The 17,826-nt window shown below is 35.0% G+C and overlaps 1 protein-coding gene across 1 annotated transcript; it reads right to left on the bottom strand.

The window, feature by feature from the left end:
- Positions 1-9,601: 9,601 nt before the first annotated feature.
- Positions 9,602-12,337, bottom strand: LOC309647942 (glutaredoxin-1). The gene has a single exon (XM_082435854.1). The coding sequence runs from the start codon at positions 11,060-11,062 to the stop codon at positions 10,742-10,744; it is 321 nt and encodes a 106-aa protein (XP_082291980.1). The 5' UTR covers positions 11,063-12,337; the 3' UTR covers positions 9,602-10,741.
- Between the last annotated feature and the right edge of the window lie 5,489 nt (positions 12,338-17,826).

Genomic DNA, 17,826 nt, shown 5'->3' with positions numbered 1-17,826 from the left:
CACACAAAAAGAATATTTGAAATAGAAAGTACCTGAGAGACATCTTTACAAGCTCATTCTGTCACATTTTTCCCCTTACTCTCTGATTCCTATTTACATGGCACCCATAATTATTAAGGAAGCATTCAGGAGCTCAGATAATTAAAAAAATTAATATCTTAATGCAGATGAGTGAATAAAAGGCGATTTTGAGTGTCTTAATTCCCAGTTCTCATCTTTACCAAATACTTCATAGAATGTGGATATTAACATATTGGAGCCCACAACAGAATTTTCTAGATTTCCAGTCCACAAATAATGACCAAAATGACATTATGAATACTTAGAAATGTGGTGGCAGTCAGCCTTCCAGTACTATCCTGTTCTCAGATTTCCAAGAACCACAAAGGGAAGGTTAGGAGAAGGGACTCAAAATATCCACAGACATTTTAGCACGTATAGATAGAAACTGGTGACAGAAAATGGTTAAGAAAATATAAAATATTTTAACGTATTTAGCACAACTATATGTAAACAAAATTAGCAATGATTTTTCTCATAAGATTCTCTAATTTTAATATATATAAAATTAATATCTTTTTGTCAAACATTAAATTGCATTATATGGCATGGATTTAAATTAAGAAACATGCTAATAAAATAACATTTGTAAAATGAATATATGCTTCTTGTAATTTCCATTTTCACATCCCTCACTCATTCTATTTTAGAATAGAACATATTATCTATCCTTTGATTTTATTAATTCTTATATATTGATGTTCTGAATTATAATATGCATTTTGAAACTAAATTGGGATTTGCTAAAATTAGCATTTTAATATCTTTTGCAGTTCCTCAAGCATTTGTCAGATGCCTTGTTATACACAGATTTTATGTCAGATCCATCTATAACATTGCTGTTGATTGACATGAAAGATTTTTATACTTGAGATCATTTTATTACTATATGTATGCATTTTGAAAGTCTGGGATTAAATGAATAGTTCTACATTTGGTATTAATATTCTTCACAATTTTTATAGTAGTTGAGGACTAATGTTTGCATATAATTTAAGAACTTGCTTAATATGCTTTGCAATTTTACTTTGTGTTTTACCATGGATCTGAGATCTTTAGGCAGATTCTAGCTAATACCTCTTTCTAGAAACTCCTCAAAGCCATGGGAAGAGAAAGAGAAATTCTTCCAATTATTACACGGCACTTGAAAACAGTCTAACTGGATAGGTAATGGTAGAATAGGATTTCTTGACATTTTGTTAAGGGTTAAAAATAGCTAGAAGACTTTGGCCATAATGTAGCAGCTTCTACCAGACTTGCCCTTCTACCTGTAACTATAAGACTAAACACAATGTCTGATCCAACAGTTTTCAAGATCTTTGAGATAAGGAGAAAACAGGAGACAAGTCTATGTTTGCAAAGATTGATTGGGGAGCATTCCCTATTGCAGCACAGGAAGATGAAGTCCAGGCAAAGCATGGTGGCCTCATTGAATGGAGGAGGCAGATGTTAGAGTTTGGAGCTGCTGAAGTGGTTGGTATTTGTAAGGCAGGGTGCTAGAAAGGAGGGAGATGGTACAGAGGGGAGCATCAGAAGTCTATGAGGGGCTTGCTGCCAGCTCTTGGCCAAAGACAGGGGTGCCACATACAGGGTAGGTCTCCATGTGTCCTAACCAGCGGTAGTTGCTGGTGGCCTGAGAGCAGAACTGAGATATCAGAGGTTGCTGGGGTTTCAAACTATGGAAAGACCTTCCAGAGCTCCACAGGCATTTAGTTGAGACCCCAGAGATGCCAACCCTTTGGAGAAAGGACAACCCACTACTGTATGGATAGGACTAAGGACAAACCTGTGATAGTTTCAAAGCAGAAAACCAAGTCTAACATGATTGAAAAAAGCTGCCAGTAATTTAACTACTGCCAACAACAATCTCACAGCCTTTAAAAGAGTCAACATTATCCGTATTCCTTACAATGTTCAACATATAATAAAAAAATAACCGACATGCTTAGAAAATTCAATTAAAAGAAAAACTCAATTGAAAATGGGCAAAACACTTGAACACTTTACAAAAGAATATGCTTGAATAGCCAATCAGCACTTAAAATATACTTAACGTAACTAGTCATCATGAAAATGCAAAATAAAATCATGATTAAACACCATTTTATACCACTTAGAATGTCTAAAGTTAAAAAGACTGAAAATGTCAAATTTGTAGGAAACTGGATTGTTCATACATTGTTAGTGGGAATGCAAAGTGGTATAACTGTTCTTATTGGAGAATTGCTGTGTGGTTTCTTATGAAGTTAATCATTCATCTATTCTACAACACAGCAATTCTACATAAATGTCCAGGAGAAATGGAAATGTATCTCCAAACAAGTTTTGATACACAGATGTTTGTAAAAGCTTTAGCTCAGTAGCTAAAATCTGTAAAAACCCCAAAACATTTATTAACTGGAGAATAAATTGGTATATTGAAAAAATGGAATACTGCTTTAAAAAATGAATGCAAAACCATGGGTGAGTCTCAAAAACAGTATTAAGTAAGTCTGTTTCCATCCATGAGGGAGTAAGAGGCTCCAGAATCATAGGGTAAACAACTGGAAAGAGCTCTTTTCATATTGTGGCATGAGACCATGATCCCTGGGAAACGGGATATGAAAAATGTAATCCCTCCAAATTGACACAGCTTTCTGCCTGGAGAAAATTTTCATTCTGTGGTACAGGGAGTGAAGAACCAAACTGAGCTCAGCAATTTTGCTGAGTTGAGGAGATAAAGTTCAGAATCTGTAGAGGTCAAGATGGCTAAAATCTGTGGGGTCAAGTACTTGACAAAAGGGAGTTACAGAAAGAAAAGGGTCTAGAAATCTGTAAAGGTGTCCCCTTAATGTTTGACTGAATATGCATGCTTAGGATAATGTTCCATGGCTAGGAAAAGACCAACTTCCAGAAAAGAATAATTTCTGGACGAGGGAGGCAAATAAACTGAGGAAGTTCACAGAATGGGATTTAGAGTAGATTAGACTCTGCAAATGAAAAGATTTGTGAAGAAATCTGTCAACCTAGAATTCTAAACCCCAAGAAGTAGTTTTCAAAGATGAAAGTGAACTATAATTTTTTTTCAAAGAAAAATAAAGCTGAGAGAATTCACTGGCAGCTGACTAGACTACAAGAAATATGTTTTTTTTTTTTAAGTTCTTCAAGCAGAAGGAAAAAAATACCAGATAGAAAGTTGAATCTACACAAAGACCAAAAGAGAATGGAAATAGTAAATATGTAGATAGGATAAATAAAGAGACTTTTGCGTTATTGTAAAAATGTCTTCAAAGATAATTGACAGTTAAAAGCATAAATAATAATGTAAACAGTGCTGGGTTTTTAGTATTCATCTTCATTAATTTTCTCCTGGATGTGCACACATGGTACTCTACCCCAGAGATATAGTTCTTATTAATTACCCCACAGTAAGTAATTAGGGTGTTGATGCCCACCCCATCTTGTCCCAGGCGAGACATGATTACCCCAAAGTAACACAATGAAAGTGGGGTCAAATATTCTACAAGAGTAGCTAGACACTGTATGGACGAGGGATGAAGAAAAATGATTTTTCTCTGCTTATAAAAAGGAAAAAAGAAGATTAATTAATGCTCCATTAGGAGATGGAGAGTTGGTAGCAACAAATCTTCTGTGCAATAGCCTTATGTAGAAGTGTACACTTAAGCTCTATGCATTTCACTGCATGCAAATCTTATCTTAACAAAAAGTAGCTAGAAAAGAGAAATGAAACCTTTATTTTATCTTAATTTTCAAGTAAATAAGTAATAGGGAGCTTTCTATCTAATGGCTAATAAGGAGAATTTGTGGATTATATAAGAAATTTTTCCTTTACTGGGTAATTAAAGACATTATTTATATATTTCACACTTCTATTGTTGGTTCTACCTCCTTGATTGACATTTTAAATATTTGCAAGGATTATAGTGTCTCTAACTGTATGGAAAATCATAGATCTTGAACACTGGCATGACAAAATAGTCATTGAATATACAATACAATCACAACAACAAAAGTCAACTTTTTAGTTACTTTGATGAATAATTTTCTATCAAAGCCATTGTGGGAGAGAAGAATGGGGTTTGAAGTCTTGGATTTGACCTATGCCTTCATTATTTTCTAGCAGTATGTCACTGGGTGAGTTACTTCTCTAGATCTTATTTTCTTATCAGTAAAACTGAGATTATATTCCTAATCTCATAAAGCTGTTGTGAATAATATGTGAAAGTACAAATGCATATAAAGCAGAACAAAAATATGACTAATGCATAAATCAATTGGAGCCCATTGACCCATATAATTTGAACTGTTATATACACAGATATTTTTTCAATCTGAGTTTTTCTGTAGAAGTTTAGGCCTTCATCACATCTTCTTTACTGTTTAAATAATTAACTGGTTTCTTTATCTCCAGTCTTCTCCCATGTTCTATCCTCCATCATGCTTTCAGATAGACAAAAAAAGTCTGTGTATAAAATATGTATTGAAAATAAACAGTTGCGGGGCTTCCCTGGTGGCGCAGTGGTTGAGAATCTGCCTGCCAATGCAGGGGACACGGGTTCGAGCCCTGGTCTGGGAAGATCCCACATGCCACGGAGCAACTAGGCCCGTGAGCCACAATTGCTGAGCCTGTGCGTCTGGAGCCTGTGCTCCGCAACAAGAGAGGCCACGATAATGAGAGGCCTGCGCACCGCGATGAAGAGTGGCCCCCACTTGCCGCAACTAGAGAAAGCCCTTGCACAGAAACGAAGACCCAACACAGCCATAAATTAATTAATTAATTAAAAAAAAAAAGAAAGAAAATAAACAGTTGCAACCATGTCATATCAATAGTAAAACTTTTTTGCCCAGTGGCTTCTCACTAAGCTCTGGAGAAAGCCCCAATTCTCTCCTTCTTGTGGTATATATGAGCTCAATTCTGCCTGTCTACCTTCCTAGTCTTCACTTCCACCATCCCCACCTTTCCATAAAACTGCTTCATGGCATGCTAATTTTTTCCTCTGTGTTTGCCTCCTCTGTTTCTTGTCCACTGGACAAATCCTAAATATGTTTTAATATTCAGAACAAAGGTAATTCCATTGAAGGATTACTTAGTCCTCTCTTGATTTGGAGAAAAAGTTAAATATACTTTCATCTATGCCCAGTAAAATATCTTGCACATATCTCTATTAATCACCTAGTATTTTGTATCAAACTTTACTTATCTGCCCCCATGCTACACACTGAATATGTGAGTATGAATCTTTGTTATATTCTTTTTTCAGTAGCACCTATAGAATGTCACACACATATGTAGCATGTTCTCAGTAAACATTTGATGAATGGGTGGATGAATAACTAGAAAAGGTATATATCAGATTTTTGTTTCATTTAAGTGGTTTGTTTCTAGTTAAGGGACTAACCTTTTCTGTTCATAACACACTTTTAAAAACACCTTTGAAATAATGAGAAATTTATTTATCAGACCCTTAACTAGAGAAAAGTCTTTGAAAGTGTATTGTTTCAAAAGAGGGAGATGTTTGCTGAGACAAGGAAATAAGTAAGATTATTGTTTTCAGTAACTATGTCCTTTCCTTTCCTCAAGATTGTTTTGTCAAAATTATTCAGCTAGATTTTATCTGGAGGCTAGTTAGGTAGATGCCAACAGACCAAGCTCACCTCAGCCACGACACCCTTTTTCAGAGGGCACAGTAGAAGCCAACTTATCTAGGAATACAGTCTCTGTTGGTGGACAAATTGCTCTTTGTATTTCATGGTCTTTAAATATACAAAGTTACTGATTTCTTTAAGGAGGATTTTGACTCCTCAAAATATCATTAGGCTATGACAATGAAAAACTAAACTTCATTTAAAGCTCCTTGTGACTCCTCAGCCCCTTTGTTCTTACTTTTAAAACCTCATACATTTTAAAGTGTAGAAGGAGCAGTAGGCTTAAATTGGGAAAATCTGACTCAGAGACGGCTAATGTGTGTCTAGAGAGTACAGCTTATCTCCCTGTGCCTTTGTCAGACACCCCTGGTGGATCTCAGTACTCTTTCTTTTTGGGTGCAGACTCATATTCAAAATTTTTCAAAACTCACAACTTCAAGCAGCCACCATCAATCATTCTCCAGTGGAAAATAGGAGGACATTCTTTTGTCATCCAAATTATAGAGAGCTAATCATTCCTTTCTATAGCACGGAATTATGCAATTTACAGTTTGTAGTCACCAGAGTCATGCTGTGGGCAGCATAGGCTGTACTAAGATTACTGATTCTGGTTCAAGGCTACCTGGTTTCAAATCTAGACTATGACTAGGTTGTGTGACCCTGAGATAACTTCAACTGCAACATTGGGAATAATAATAACACCTACATCATAGGATTGCTGAGGGAACTTTATAAATTTCTAAATAGAAGGTAATTATTTCTTATAGTAAGCACTGAATAAGTGTTTGTTAAGTAAGATTATCAGTTCTAGCTCTAAGTCATGACTTTCCTGAAGATAATCACCCTTGGATTGAGGAAAAAATAAGACAAGGTGATGGATTTTTTTTGTCTGTATCATAGAACCCATGTAAATTTATATCTTATTAAAATACTTTAAAATCTTTTTGCGAACTGAATTCCAAACAAATGTCATCAATGTGCAGGAGTCCAGCTATTTCAGTAAAAGTGATTAAAGGACTGAAGAAACTAATGTTTAAAAATGACACTTGAAAGCTAAATATTTTTGCAAAGAGCTGCATTCAGTGAGTAAATGGACAAAGAAAATATGGCGAGATTGAAGTAAGGAAAAACATCAAATGTCAGGAAAAAAGTACAACTGAATAATTTATTGGGCTATGTAGTTGAACCCACTCCTCAAGCAGTACAGAATCTTCTAGCATTTAGATCCATTGTAATGCTGATGATATAGGAATAATTTACAAGAAAGATACTTTCCTATTTGTTATGATGTGTTCCCTATGTGAGATGCTCAATAAGTATTTGGATATTTAGTGATTTTTTGGGGTTCATCATCAGAGTTCATATATGACCTTTGAGCAAAAGTAGACAGATTGGAAAAAAACTAGCAGAGATATAGCACTTTGAAAAGGGATTAATTTTTTTTTCTAATTCAATTTGGTTAAATTTTGGTCTCTTAGGAATCCGGGTGTCTAAAAGTGTTACCATAATAGTTATAAGAATTAAAAATGTATATTTTAAAACTCAAGATGAGAATGAAAGCAATATGGAAAGAACAGCTAAGGAAATGAATTGTAGACCTGCTTTATACTGTACAGCTTTCAAAGAATTTAATAAAATATTTAAATAAGGTAGTATGGGAAGCCTTTTCAGTATATGCATCTTTAGAATACATAATCTTATACCTATTATAGATTTTTGCATCTGTACTGTGGCTTTTTGGGGGCACTTGTTTTTTTAAATAAATAAACACATACTTCAGAAAGTACATTTTATGATTGATTTTAAGACAGGGCCAAATGGCCTTGACCAAGGATTATCTTGAATTCCAAACATACATTTACACAAGGATTTTTCATTATTTTCACTAATGGTACCATTAGCCTTTGTAAATGGGTTATTTTTATGGATTTAATATAGTCTTTTAATGTTAGAACTTTTAAGTCCTTTAAATCAATTGGCTCTGCTTCTACCTGTGAGTGAAAGTCTTCTTTCAGAAGAGAATTAATTCTTCAGCTTGCTAAAAGCTCTAGAATATTATAAATTATTGCCCTGACCAAAGCAAGCTGGGTCCCTGTGTTAGTCCAGATCCTTTGAGAAATAGATGCTAAGACAGCATTATACATGTAAGAGATTTCTTAGGGAAATGCTTGTGAGACAAAATGGGGAAGGAACTAGGAGAGGCTGAGAGAACATTAGACTGTGGTGCAGGTGTGACTTTGTGAAGGAGAGAAATAAAGAAGGAAGTTTCGATGTAAGAGTCTTAAACTGCAGTACTGTTCAGATAGAATTCAGCAAGGTGAATGGGGAGCCGACAAGCCAAACCCTCCCATTGGAAGAGTCCCCCATCTCTTAGGAGTAGATCTGCCTTAGGAGGCTTGCTTTGTTCCATCACTGTCTGGGAGCGTCACTGGAAAAGTAGCCTTAGTGCAAAAGTGGTAATGGATTCCAGAGCTGGAGCTGTGGGTCAGTTATGCTCCCTCTGGGGGGATTTTTCATGGTCACTGTCATCTTCCAAGGTGAAACATCTCTCCATTGCCAGGGGACAATTAGACTCATTATTTATATCTATTTGCACCTCACACTTAATGAAATTTGGACAACTAACATTTATGAATCAGTTACTTTCTATCAAGCACTTTTATATATTTAATCCTGTTCACATTTACACTATATATAAATATGCCCACACTAATGATAAAAAATTGAAGCTTAGGGATTCTGTCCTCCTTGGATAATACCTCTGGCTCTTATCTTTCATTTTTTATTAAAAGTTTTCTGTGAATGGTATTTCTGAGATTGCCCTCTCTTATTATCAAGGAAATGATCTCTGTTAATGTGACAATAGGTGTTAATGGGCACACTCCATTCCCTGACAAAAGGTTCTTTTATGTCTGAGGCTTTTGTACAGGAGAAGCACATCCATGATTATTTGTTCTTTGTTTAATGCTCAGTGTACTGAAAATATAAATGTAATAAACAGAGCATTTAAAACCATTTGTAGATTTAAAAAATGGATTGTATATTTTAAATTCCATTAAAATCTTAAACTGTTATTATGAAATTATTACAACTGATTCATATACCTTAAACAGAAAGCAAAAGACACAGAGGCACAGTTATCACTAAACTAATTATCTCATTTACATTCCAACCAATTCTGTGACTTAATACATTTTTTGATTTGTTCTCTATTTGTTTGCATAGCTTTTGAGTATCATAGCTATGCTTACTTTGATATCTTTTAAAGATTTTAGTGATGTTACTTTCATATAATTCCAGAGTTGAAATTACCTTATTGACTTACAAGAATAAAGGATACCTTCGCTAAACAGTCAGGTTTTGGATTCTTGGTTGGGACCTGGATCTGCCTTGCTTCTCCCAAGGGGATTCAAAATTGAGCCATTGATCTTCAAATGGAGCTTCTTTTTGTAATGTCATTCACTGTTAGGTCAATTATACTTTTTTTTCAAGTTTATGCCTTTTACATAGGTTTTCGTTGTTTGCAACCTGCTACCTCCTTTGTTTCATCATTATGATATGTTGATTTTATTAAAAATATATGTGTGACATCAATTTTTGTGCCATTTAGATTCTTTAAGTTTCATAGGATATTAAGGATTGAGTGAGCTGACCCAGCCCTTGTTTATAGTATATTTATTTTATTAGTCACCTTAGAACACATGGCTGAAGTCTATTTTGTCATTGGCCTGATTTTCTTGAATGCCCCTTTTTTTTTCTTCAACTCCTTGTGATGTATGACCAACAGACCTGATCAGTCCTTTCCATTCTTGGTAATCCCTACACTTTCCAAGACTATTTCATTTATTCACTATTACTTTTACTTCCCTGTGTGAACAAAGAACGTTGTCTGCTATTTCTTTTCTTTTTTTTTGATCCATGGGTACTTTATTAGAGAAGAAATTAACCATTCATACTAGAGACTACAGAAGGAAATTAACTTAATCTTGCAATTCTAGAACAACCTTCACAATAAGGAATTCTTAAGTTTTCATAGAGTGAGGGGGAAAAAAAGGAGAGAGAGAAAATCATTTAGAACAGTGTTTCCCAAATTTGGCTACTTTCACAGATATATTCTTGGAAGTGGTGGATACAAGTTTTCTATGTAACATTTAAAATTTTATGTTTTACTTTTGTTTATAATCTAAACAAATTAATACACACTTGTTCAGGATTCCCTGGACAACCGTCTTACATAACAGAGTGTTGCCACGTGATGGTAGCATCTGCATTTACACCTCTGATCCCTGTGGCACAAAATGAAGACCAACCGTGCTTAACTTTTCAGTGGCGTCTCTCAGACTGGGTGCTCAGACCCTTCACAGAATTGGTGAATATTTCCTATGAGATCTATGAGTTGTCATGCTTCAGAACACTGGTTCACAGCAGTGATTCTCAAAGTAGGAGGGGGTAGGAGGTGGGGTGGGGATGGTGGCTAGGGAGACATCCTCTGAAAAAGCATATTCAAAATATCTATTGATTTCTTAAGACAAATTCTATAAAGTGAAACTCAACAAAATAATCTTTAGACAGTAGCAGAAAACCAACTATAGATTCAACCCAGGGGGTCTGGGATATACTTGGTTGAGAAACTCTGGTGTTGAAGTAGAGGAGCCCCAGCATGTGGAGAACACATAGGAAGGAACACGTGCCAAAGAAAAGGAACATCTTTTGGGTCAGTGAGTGAATCCTAAGCATATCTTGTCTTGGTCTTTTGGAACCCAAAGGGCCAATCCACAAGAAACCTGAGACATCCATCGAACTTCTCAGACCTGTTGTTTTGGGCAAGTTGGTCCACTTTTAATACTGAGTCAAAAGGAAAAAAAGCTGTTTTTGCCCTCCACTTTATTTGCATTAACATATTTCAAAATTTTAAGTAAACAGTTGCTGTAGCTGGGTAAACGTAGCCCCAGGTCCATCCACCAGGAAGTGCTGTCATTATCTGCATCGCCATCCAGCTCTCAAGGGGGATATCAGCCTGGAGTCTGCTCTATAATTATTGCAGAGCTCCAATTTGCTTTAGCCGTGTCAACAGCTCCCCTTTCTCATGCATATTTACTAGATCACTGCATCCACCTATGCACTCTTTACCGATGAAGACCCGAGGTACCATTCTGGCTCCTGTGAGCTGTTGTAAATAATCTTGAATCTCGTTGGTGTCATCGTGGGCTGTGATATCGACAAATTCCAAAAGCCCTTGTTTGAAGGGCAATTGGCTGAGGAGCTCCTGGGCCCTTCTGCAGTAGGGGCAGGTGGGCTTGATGAGCACAACCACCTTCCCAGGCTGGATTTTGCTGTTCACAAACGCTTGAGCCATGCTGACATGTTGTTATCTCCTGGGGAGGAAACCTCAATTGCAGGTATTGCTCGGGAGTAAAGCCTGCCATTTCAGTAAACAAAGAATGTTGAGGCCATAGCTATCAGCCAATGCAGGTGTGCACCTTGAGAGGATTCAGAATGGAGACAGACAGGATATTGATCCTAGATAGTTAAAATGCATATCAAAGGAATGATTTCAATAAGCTCACACTCTTGCATTTTCCTATATGTAGAAAAGTAGTAAAATCATTAAGTTGAGATGTCTGTTTTTGTGATTAGCAGTAATCATTTGATGTTTGACTACATTTTTTTTTTTTCCTGCAAAAACTCCTATATATCCTGGTTCCTCCCTTACCTCTTTGGAACAGTTCCTCAGAGCTATCTGAGAGGCTGTATCCTGGGTTACAGTCCTCAGTAAGGACTGAATAAAACATAATTCTCAACTTTTTGGCTGAGAATTTTTTGAGAAATTTTTCAGCTGACACCTGGGTGTGTAAAGAGAAGCAAGTACAAGTCTATAATTTAGAAACATATAATTAACAGAATAAATACATCAAATGTGCATATACACACACATGACTTTCTTTATTAAAATAGTCATCCAAACTTATTTGTCTTTTTTTCTACAACCATTTATCTGTACAATTTATATTAACGTTTCTCATTTGAAACTCACCATGTACTAATGTCATTTTACAGATTCGTCTTGTCCCAGAACTTATACTAGAAGATATATTAGTTATTACTTGGCCAGAGGAAAAACAACTGGGGGTGGCCAAAAGAACCAAATGATTTCTGTAAATACTTTCCCCAGCATTAAATCTAAAACCTACTTAATTAAGGAGCATCAATTTCTTCTAAACAATTACATATACAAGCAGTCCCTGACTTTCAGAGATTTGACATTCTTAAAACCTACATTTTTATACATCAAACATGGAAAAATCGTTCATATGCTGAATTTGGACATTTATATGGCAGCTGGAAAAAGAACATTTTGAGGTGTTATGAGGTGCCACTGCTTGCCAAGCAAGTTTGGTCTTTAAGAATTGTTATCTTGTCCAAATAGTAGTGTTTACATTATTGTTTGAATTTTAAATTTCATTTACCTTTCTTTAGGTTGGAAAAAGGAAAAAATAAAATTGCTAATGATAGTCCTCATGAGAACAGGCCTCATATGTGGACTATAATTGGCAGAAGGCTGTTGAGAGAACAGCAAATCTGTAGCTTCACTGAAAGCTCAGTGGACCTAAATTAAGAAAGAAAAGGATGATGGAAAAACATGAGCAAAATGCCAGAAATATATTGTCAAATACTCTGAATAAAGTAGATATTTAACTAGGGATTTCATAAATTTTTTTAGCTCTTTGGGACTGGAATCACTCTTTTAACATGGGAACTGGTGATTGGACTTTCATATACCTTTTTAAAGATGCTTTTAGCATATTATTTCTGAAAGCAAGGAATTGCCCATACCTGAAAGGGAACTTATAAGCTAGTGGTCCCAAGAAAATAAACATTTTATCACATTTTCTGGCACATAGAAAGTGCTCAGTTAATGTTTATTGGAAAAACAAATGAATGAGGTTGCACCATCATTTCTCCTACAAAACACTACAAGTTAAAAATCAAGTAACCAACTAAATTGGGAACCTCATTTTCTTGCTTTCTAACCCAGAGAGTCTGAGCTTGTTGCCTAGCAGTTTTAGTTTTGACTTAACCACATCACAGGGCCTCAGCTCTCCTCTTAACTATTATTTGTCAGGACAGCTACAGTCAGGCTACATCTTTTCCTATATTGACTCTCATCATGTATTCAGCTTGCATTTGAAAAGTATAAACAATGACATAAATAACCAGGTATTTCTCCCCTTTAGGAGAGAATCTGAATAAGCCTCTAACCTTACTTGTCATTTTAGCCATGGAGTTGGGAAGTCATATTCTTTAAGACATGTCTTCTGTTAGTTAACATAGTTTGAGGTAAATAACCAGAGGCAATAGGAAACAATTTAGAAAGATTAGGTTCTTAGGGAGCCCTTCTCTTTGGAGGACTCTCAGAAGAGGATAAAAGCCATCCTTATCATTTTCCTTTTTCTTATTTTGTTAGAAATTTTTACATATTTGGATTAGTCACACTCAGAGATGACATACACTCCTGATTTTTTATTAGTACCAGTAGTGGAAACATGAGATCTTAAATTCTTGTATTTTCACAGTGGAAACAAATTTAAGCAATGCTTGTTACAAATATATTTATAGAGGGGCAGTACTTTAATGGAATTACATTTGTGTTTGTATCCAGTGACAAATTATTTTCACCTCTTCATTTCTTTTTTTCTTTGTTTTTTCCAGGAAATAACTTTCTGTGAAATGATTTAGGTTGATATATATCAAAGTATCAACAAGTCCATCTACTCTTCAAGCCCTGTGTTACCTAAAGACAATTCCTTAGCGATGAGAGCTGGAGGAGAAAGAAATTATTTAGTGTGTTGGCAGAAACTTAGTCATAATTGAACTATTTGGTGATTGAAACTATCTAGTAAGAAACATGACTCAATTTCTAGACATGTTATAAAGATAGTTTCACTTATTTACTTGTTCAATTATAAATTATTTTTTATTTAGTTGTGTCGCCCACCTATCTACTTATTAATTTTTGTAGAAAATCAAAATTGGATTGTTTGCTTCAAGTATGAAAGTAAGATGAAAAATAAGAACAAATTAGGGAGTAGAAACTGGCCCAGATAATTTAAGTGGTTTATCTAAAGATGCACAGACATTTCATGGCTGACTTCGGTTTATTTGACTCTCAGGTTGACCCATTATATAATACCACACTACAGAGGCCAGGGTCACAACAATGTGTAGGAGGGTAAAAGGGAGAGTAACATTTTATACTTTGAGTTTTAGTTTCACTAGGAATGTCTCCTCAAGGCAAAACAGAAGAGACATAAATAGCATAAGCTTTGGAGAAGGACAGACCCTGGCTCTGACTGGGTAAACTAAAATTTTAGTCTTTTGGATTTTGCAAGCTGGTAAAATAATTTCTTCTTGAAATTTTTTTCACCATCTGACACTAAAGCCTTTACCCAGTTGATTATTCAGTCTTTGCTTCTTGCTTGAGAATTGTCTCTTGGATACAGAATGGCCTTCCAGCCCATTAGGCAGCACTGGTGTTGCAGCCATACCCTGATCACATGTTTGTAGAACAATGATGCTGAAGTTCCTTCCTGAAATTTTTGAAGAGCTTTGTTTAGTTATTTATTCAACAAATCTTTATGAACACCTACTATTTGCAAGACATTGTACCAACAATTGCAAGTAGAGTATTCTAAATATGAGTGAGACACGATCACTGTACAGGATCACCACACCTAGTACACTTTTTTGTTTTTCACAGTTAATTCCATATTTAACTAGTTGCTGTAAAGTTATTAGTAAAAGAAATAGCGTGATTTGGGGCCAGCAAATGTATTTGAAATAAAGAAAGATAAATTTGAAAAGAATATAGAAACTAGTAATGAAAGTTTTAAATTATTTAAAACAATGATTAAACAGATTAAAACTGTACTGAGTGTGTTTATATTTATCATACAAAATTGGACATGTCTAAACCACAATATGTTTTATCTGCAATTCAGATTATGTTTATTAGGTGGAGTCTAAGTAGGCAAGTAAAGGGGATCATTTGAAAATTGATGCATGTAATGCCCGAGATTTTTTTATAAAAAGCAGCGTCGTTATGGTTTGAAGTCTAAGGTTTCCACAGAAGTAGAGTTTGCAATGAATATTTTTGGTGAAAATGCTATTACAAGTGAAAATCACTTGCTTATTTTAGAGCTTCTTCTTAAAAATGTGTCATTATTAAAGTCTCTTGGTACATATTCAAATATTTAAAGGAAAAAATAATCTGCAGTGCACCTGACTGTATATAATTGTCCTTGATTCTAATAGCAAAATTAGCAGAATTGGTCTTTAAAGACATTCACACTATAGTCACTGATCTTCTTGCTATTAATAGTTTTAAGTAGCTATATAGCACTTTTATGGTGGCCTGCTTAAAAATATATATTTGAAAGTTGCATATTTTTTACATTATGAATTAGAAAGACTTGTAGAATTAGATACTCACCTCCATCCTCCCTTAGTCATTATATACCATACAAAGCTCCTTCCTACTTAAAGCTGTAGCAAGTTCTGAGGCTAATATACTCTTGTTTGGGTCAAAGTAAATGTGTAATGACATGCTAGTAGATATATAGTTAAGATTCTGATATATTTTCACTTCTCTCTGGGAAAAAATTATTCTGGTCAAGATGGGTACTTCCACACACCTCCCAATGGCTGGCTAGTTTTCTCATCTCTGTTTTACTTCTGAGTTGAATGATGGTAATATGTGGTGGAGGTGCAGCAGGAGCAGGATGGATAACAAATTAGAAGGTGAAGCAGGTGGTAGCCAGAATAACTATGTAAAGTAGGGGTGAGGAGTAGGGAGCATCAGGTGTCACCTCTCAATTTGTCCACAGGACCCTGATAGCAATATGTTCCCATAGCATCTAGTTTTATTATTCAGATATAATTGAGTTATAACAGTATGTAAGTTTAAGGTGTACAACAAGTTAATATGATGCATTTATTTATTGCAAAATGATCACCACCATAGCATTAGTTCATACCTCCAACCTGTCACATAATTACCATTTCTTTCTTTTTTTTAGTGAAAACATTTAAGACTTACTCTCTTAGCAACTTGCAAGTATATAATACAGTATTAAAGATTAAAAAAAGATTGTTAACTTTAATCTCCATCCTATACATTAGATCCCCAAAACTTATTCATCTTCTGAATGGAAGTTTGAATCCTTTGATCAATATTATCTCCATTTCCCATATTCCTTAGCCCCTGGTAATCACCACTGTATTTTGTTTCTATGAGTTTGGCTTTTTAAGATTCCACATGTGATACATACAAGTATTTGTCTTTCTCTATCTGACTTAGTTCACTTAGCATAATGCCTTCAAGTTTCATCCATGTTGTGCAAATGGCAGAAATACCTTCTTTCTCATGGCTGAATAATATTCCAGTGGGGTGTGTGTGTGTGTGTGTGTGTGTGTGTGTGTGTATTTATTCATATCTTCTTCATTCAGTCATCTACTGATGGATACTTAGGTTGTTTCCATGTCTTGGTTATTTTGCAATGAACATGGGAGTGCAGATATCTGTCCTAGATAGTGATTTCGTTTCCTTTGGATATATACCCAGAAGTGGGGTTGCTGTTATAATGTCCATATTACCCAAAGTCATCTGTAGATTCAATGTAATCCTTATCAAAATGGCATTTTTCACAGAAATAGAAAAAGCAGTCCTAAAATTTGTGAGGAACCCCAAAAGCCAAAGCAATCCCGAGAAAGAACAAAGCCAGAGGCATCACATTTCCTGATTTCAAACCTTATTAAAAATCTATAGTAATCAAAACAGTAACGTACTGGCATAAAAATGGACCCATAGACCAATGGACCATAATCAAGAGTCCAGAAATAAATACCACATGTATGATAAGCTAATATTTGACAAGGCAATCAAGAATATGCAAGGGGGAAAGAATAGTCTCTTCAATAAATGGTGTCGAAGGAAAACTGGATAACCTATTTTATACCACTCACAAAAAACTAACTTGAAATGGATTAAATAATTAAACATAAAACCTGAAACCATAAAACATATGGGGAAAAACTACTTGGCATTGCTCATTGCAATGATTTTTTTGAATATGACCAAAAGCACAAGCAACAAAGGCAAAAATAAACTAGTGGGACTACATCAAACTAAAAGTTTCTGCACAGCAAAGGAAACACCAACAAAATAAAAAGGCAACCTATGGAAAGGGAAACAAATATTTACAAATTGTATATCTGATAAAGGATTAATATCCACAATATGCAACGAACTTATAAAATTCAATAGCAAAAAACCCAAATAATTTGATTAAAAAAATGGTAGAGAAACTGAATAAACATTTTTCCAAAAAAGACATACAAATGATCAACAGGTTTATGAAAAGATACTCAGTATCATTAATCATCTGGAAAATGCAAAAAGCAACCATGATGAGGTATCACCTCACATCTGTTAGAATGGTTATCATAAAAAAGACAAGAGATAACAAGTGTTGGTGAGGATGTGGAGAAAGGGAACATTGGTGGGAATGTAAATTGATGCAGCCACTGTGGGAAATGGTATGGAGTTTCTTCAAAAAAGTTTTAAAAAGCACCCAGTTTTAGTTGCTGTGAAAAGAACAGTAATTTGCAATAACCTTGTATCCTTTAAAATTTTTGTCCTTTAACTTGAAGAGCTCTTATCAAACCATTTCATGCACAGTTCAGATTATCCTGACAGATATGGCACAATGAACTCTATTACCTGGAAGATAATCAAAAGAACTAGAAGACCATCTGGTTATCTCTGTTATTTCAACTAACTAGTTATTTGACAGTTCAGTTCACCAGTCAGAACCATTTGGCCATTAACTAAGTTTACTGCTGTGAGGAAGTCATTCAGCTTCTTTTGGCCTCAGTTTTCTTTTCTGTTAAATGACGGTTTTGTATTTTAGTTCAAATGTTTTTTAAAATACCTTCAAGATCCCAGATTATATGGATGCTTTTTTTCCTTGCAAGTTTCCAAGAACCTTCTCTCATTAGCCCAGATTTGGTGGAGAGTATTGCTGGGTTAGTGGCATTGTATCTTCAGTGATTCTTTTTTAA

This window comes from Balaenoptera physalus (assembly GCF_965194825.1).
Source record: "Balaenoptera physalus genome assembly, chromosome: 18".
Taxonomy (NCBI): domain Eukaryota; kingdom Metazoa; phylum Chordata; class Mammalia; order Artiodactyla; family Balaenopteridae; genus Balaenoptera; species Balaenoptera physalus.
Note: the sequence above shows the minus strand (reverse complement) of the source record. Positions and strands in the feature narration are given on the sequence as shown.

Excerpts from the sequence above, each read along its gene's own strand:
- LOC309647942 (XM_082435854.1), bottom strand. The coding sequence starts at position 11,062 with ATGGCTCAAGCGTTTGTGAACAGCAAAATCCAGCCTGGGAAGGTGGTT.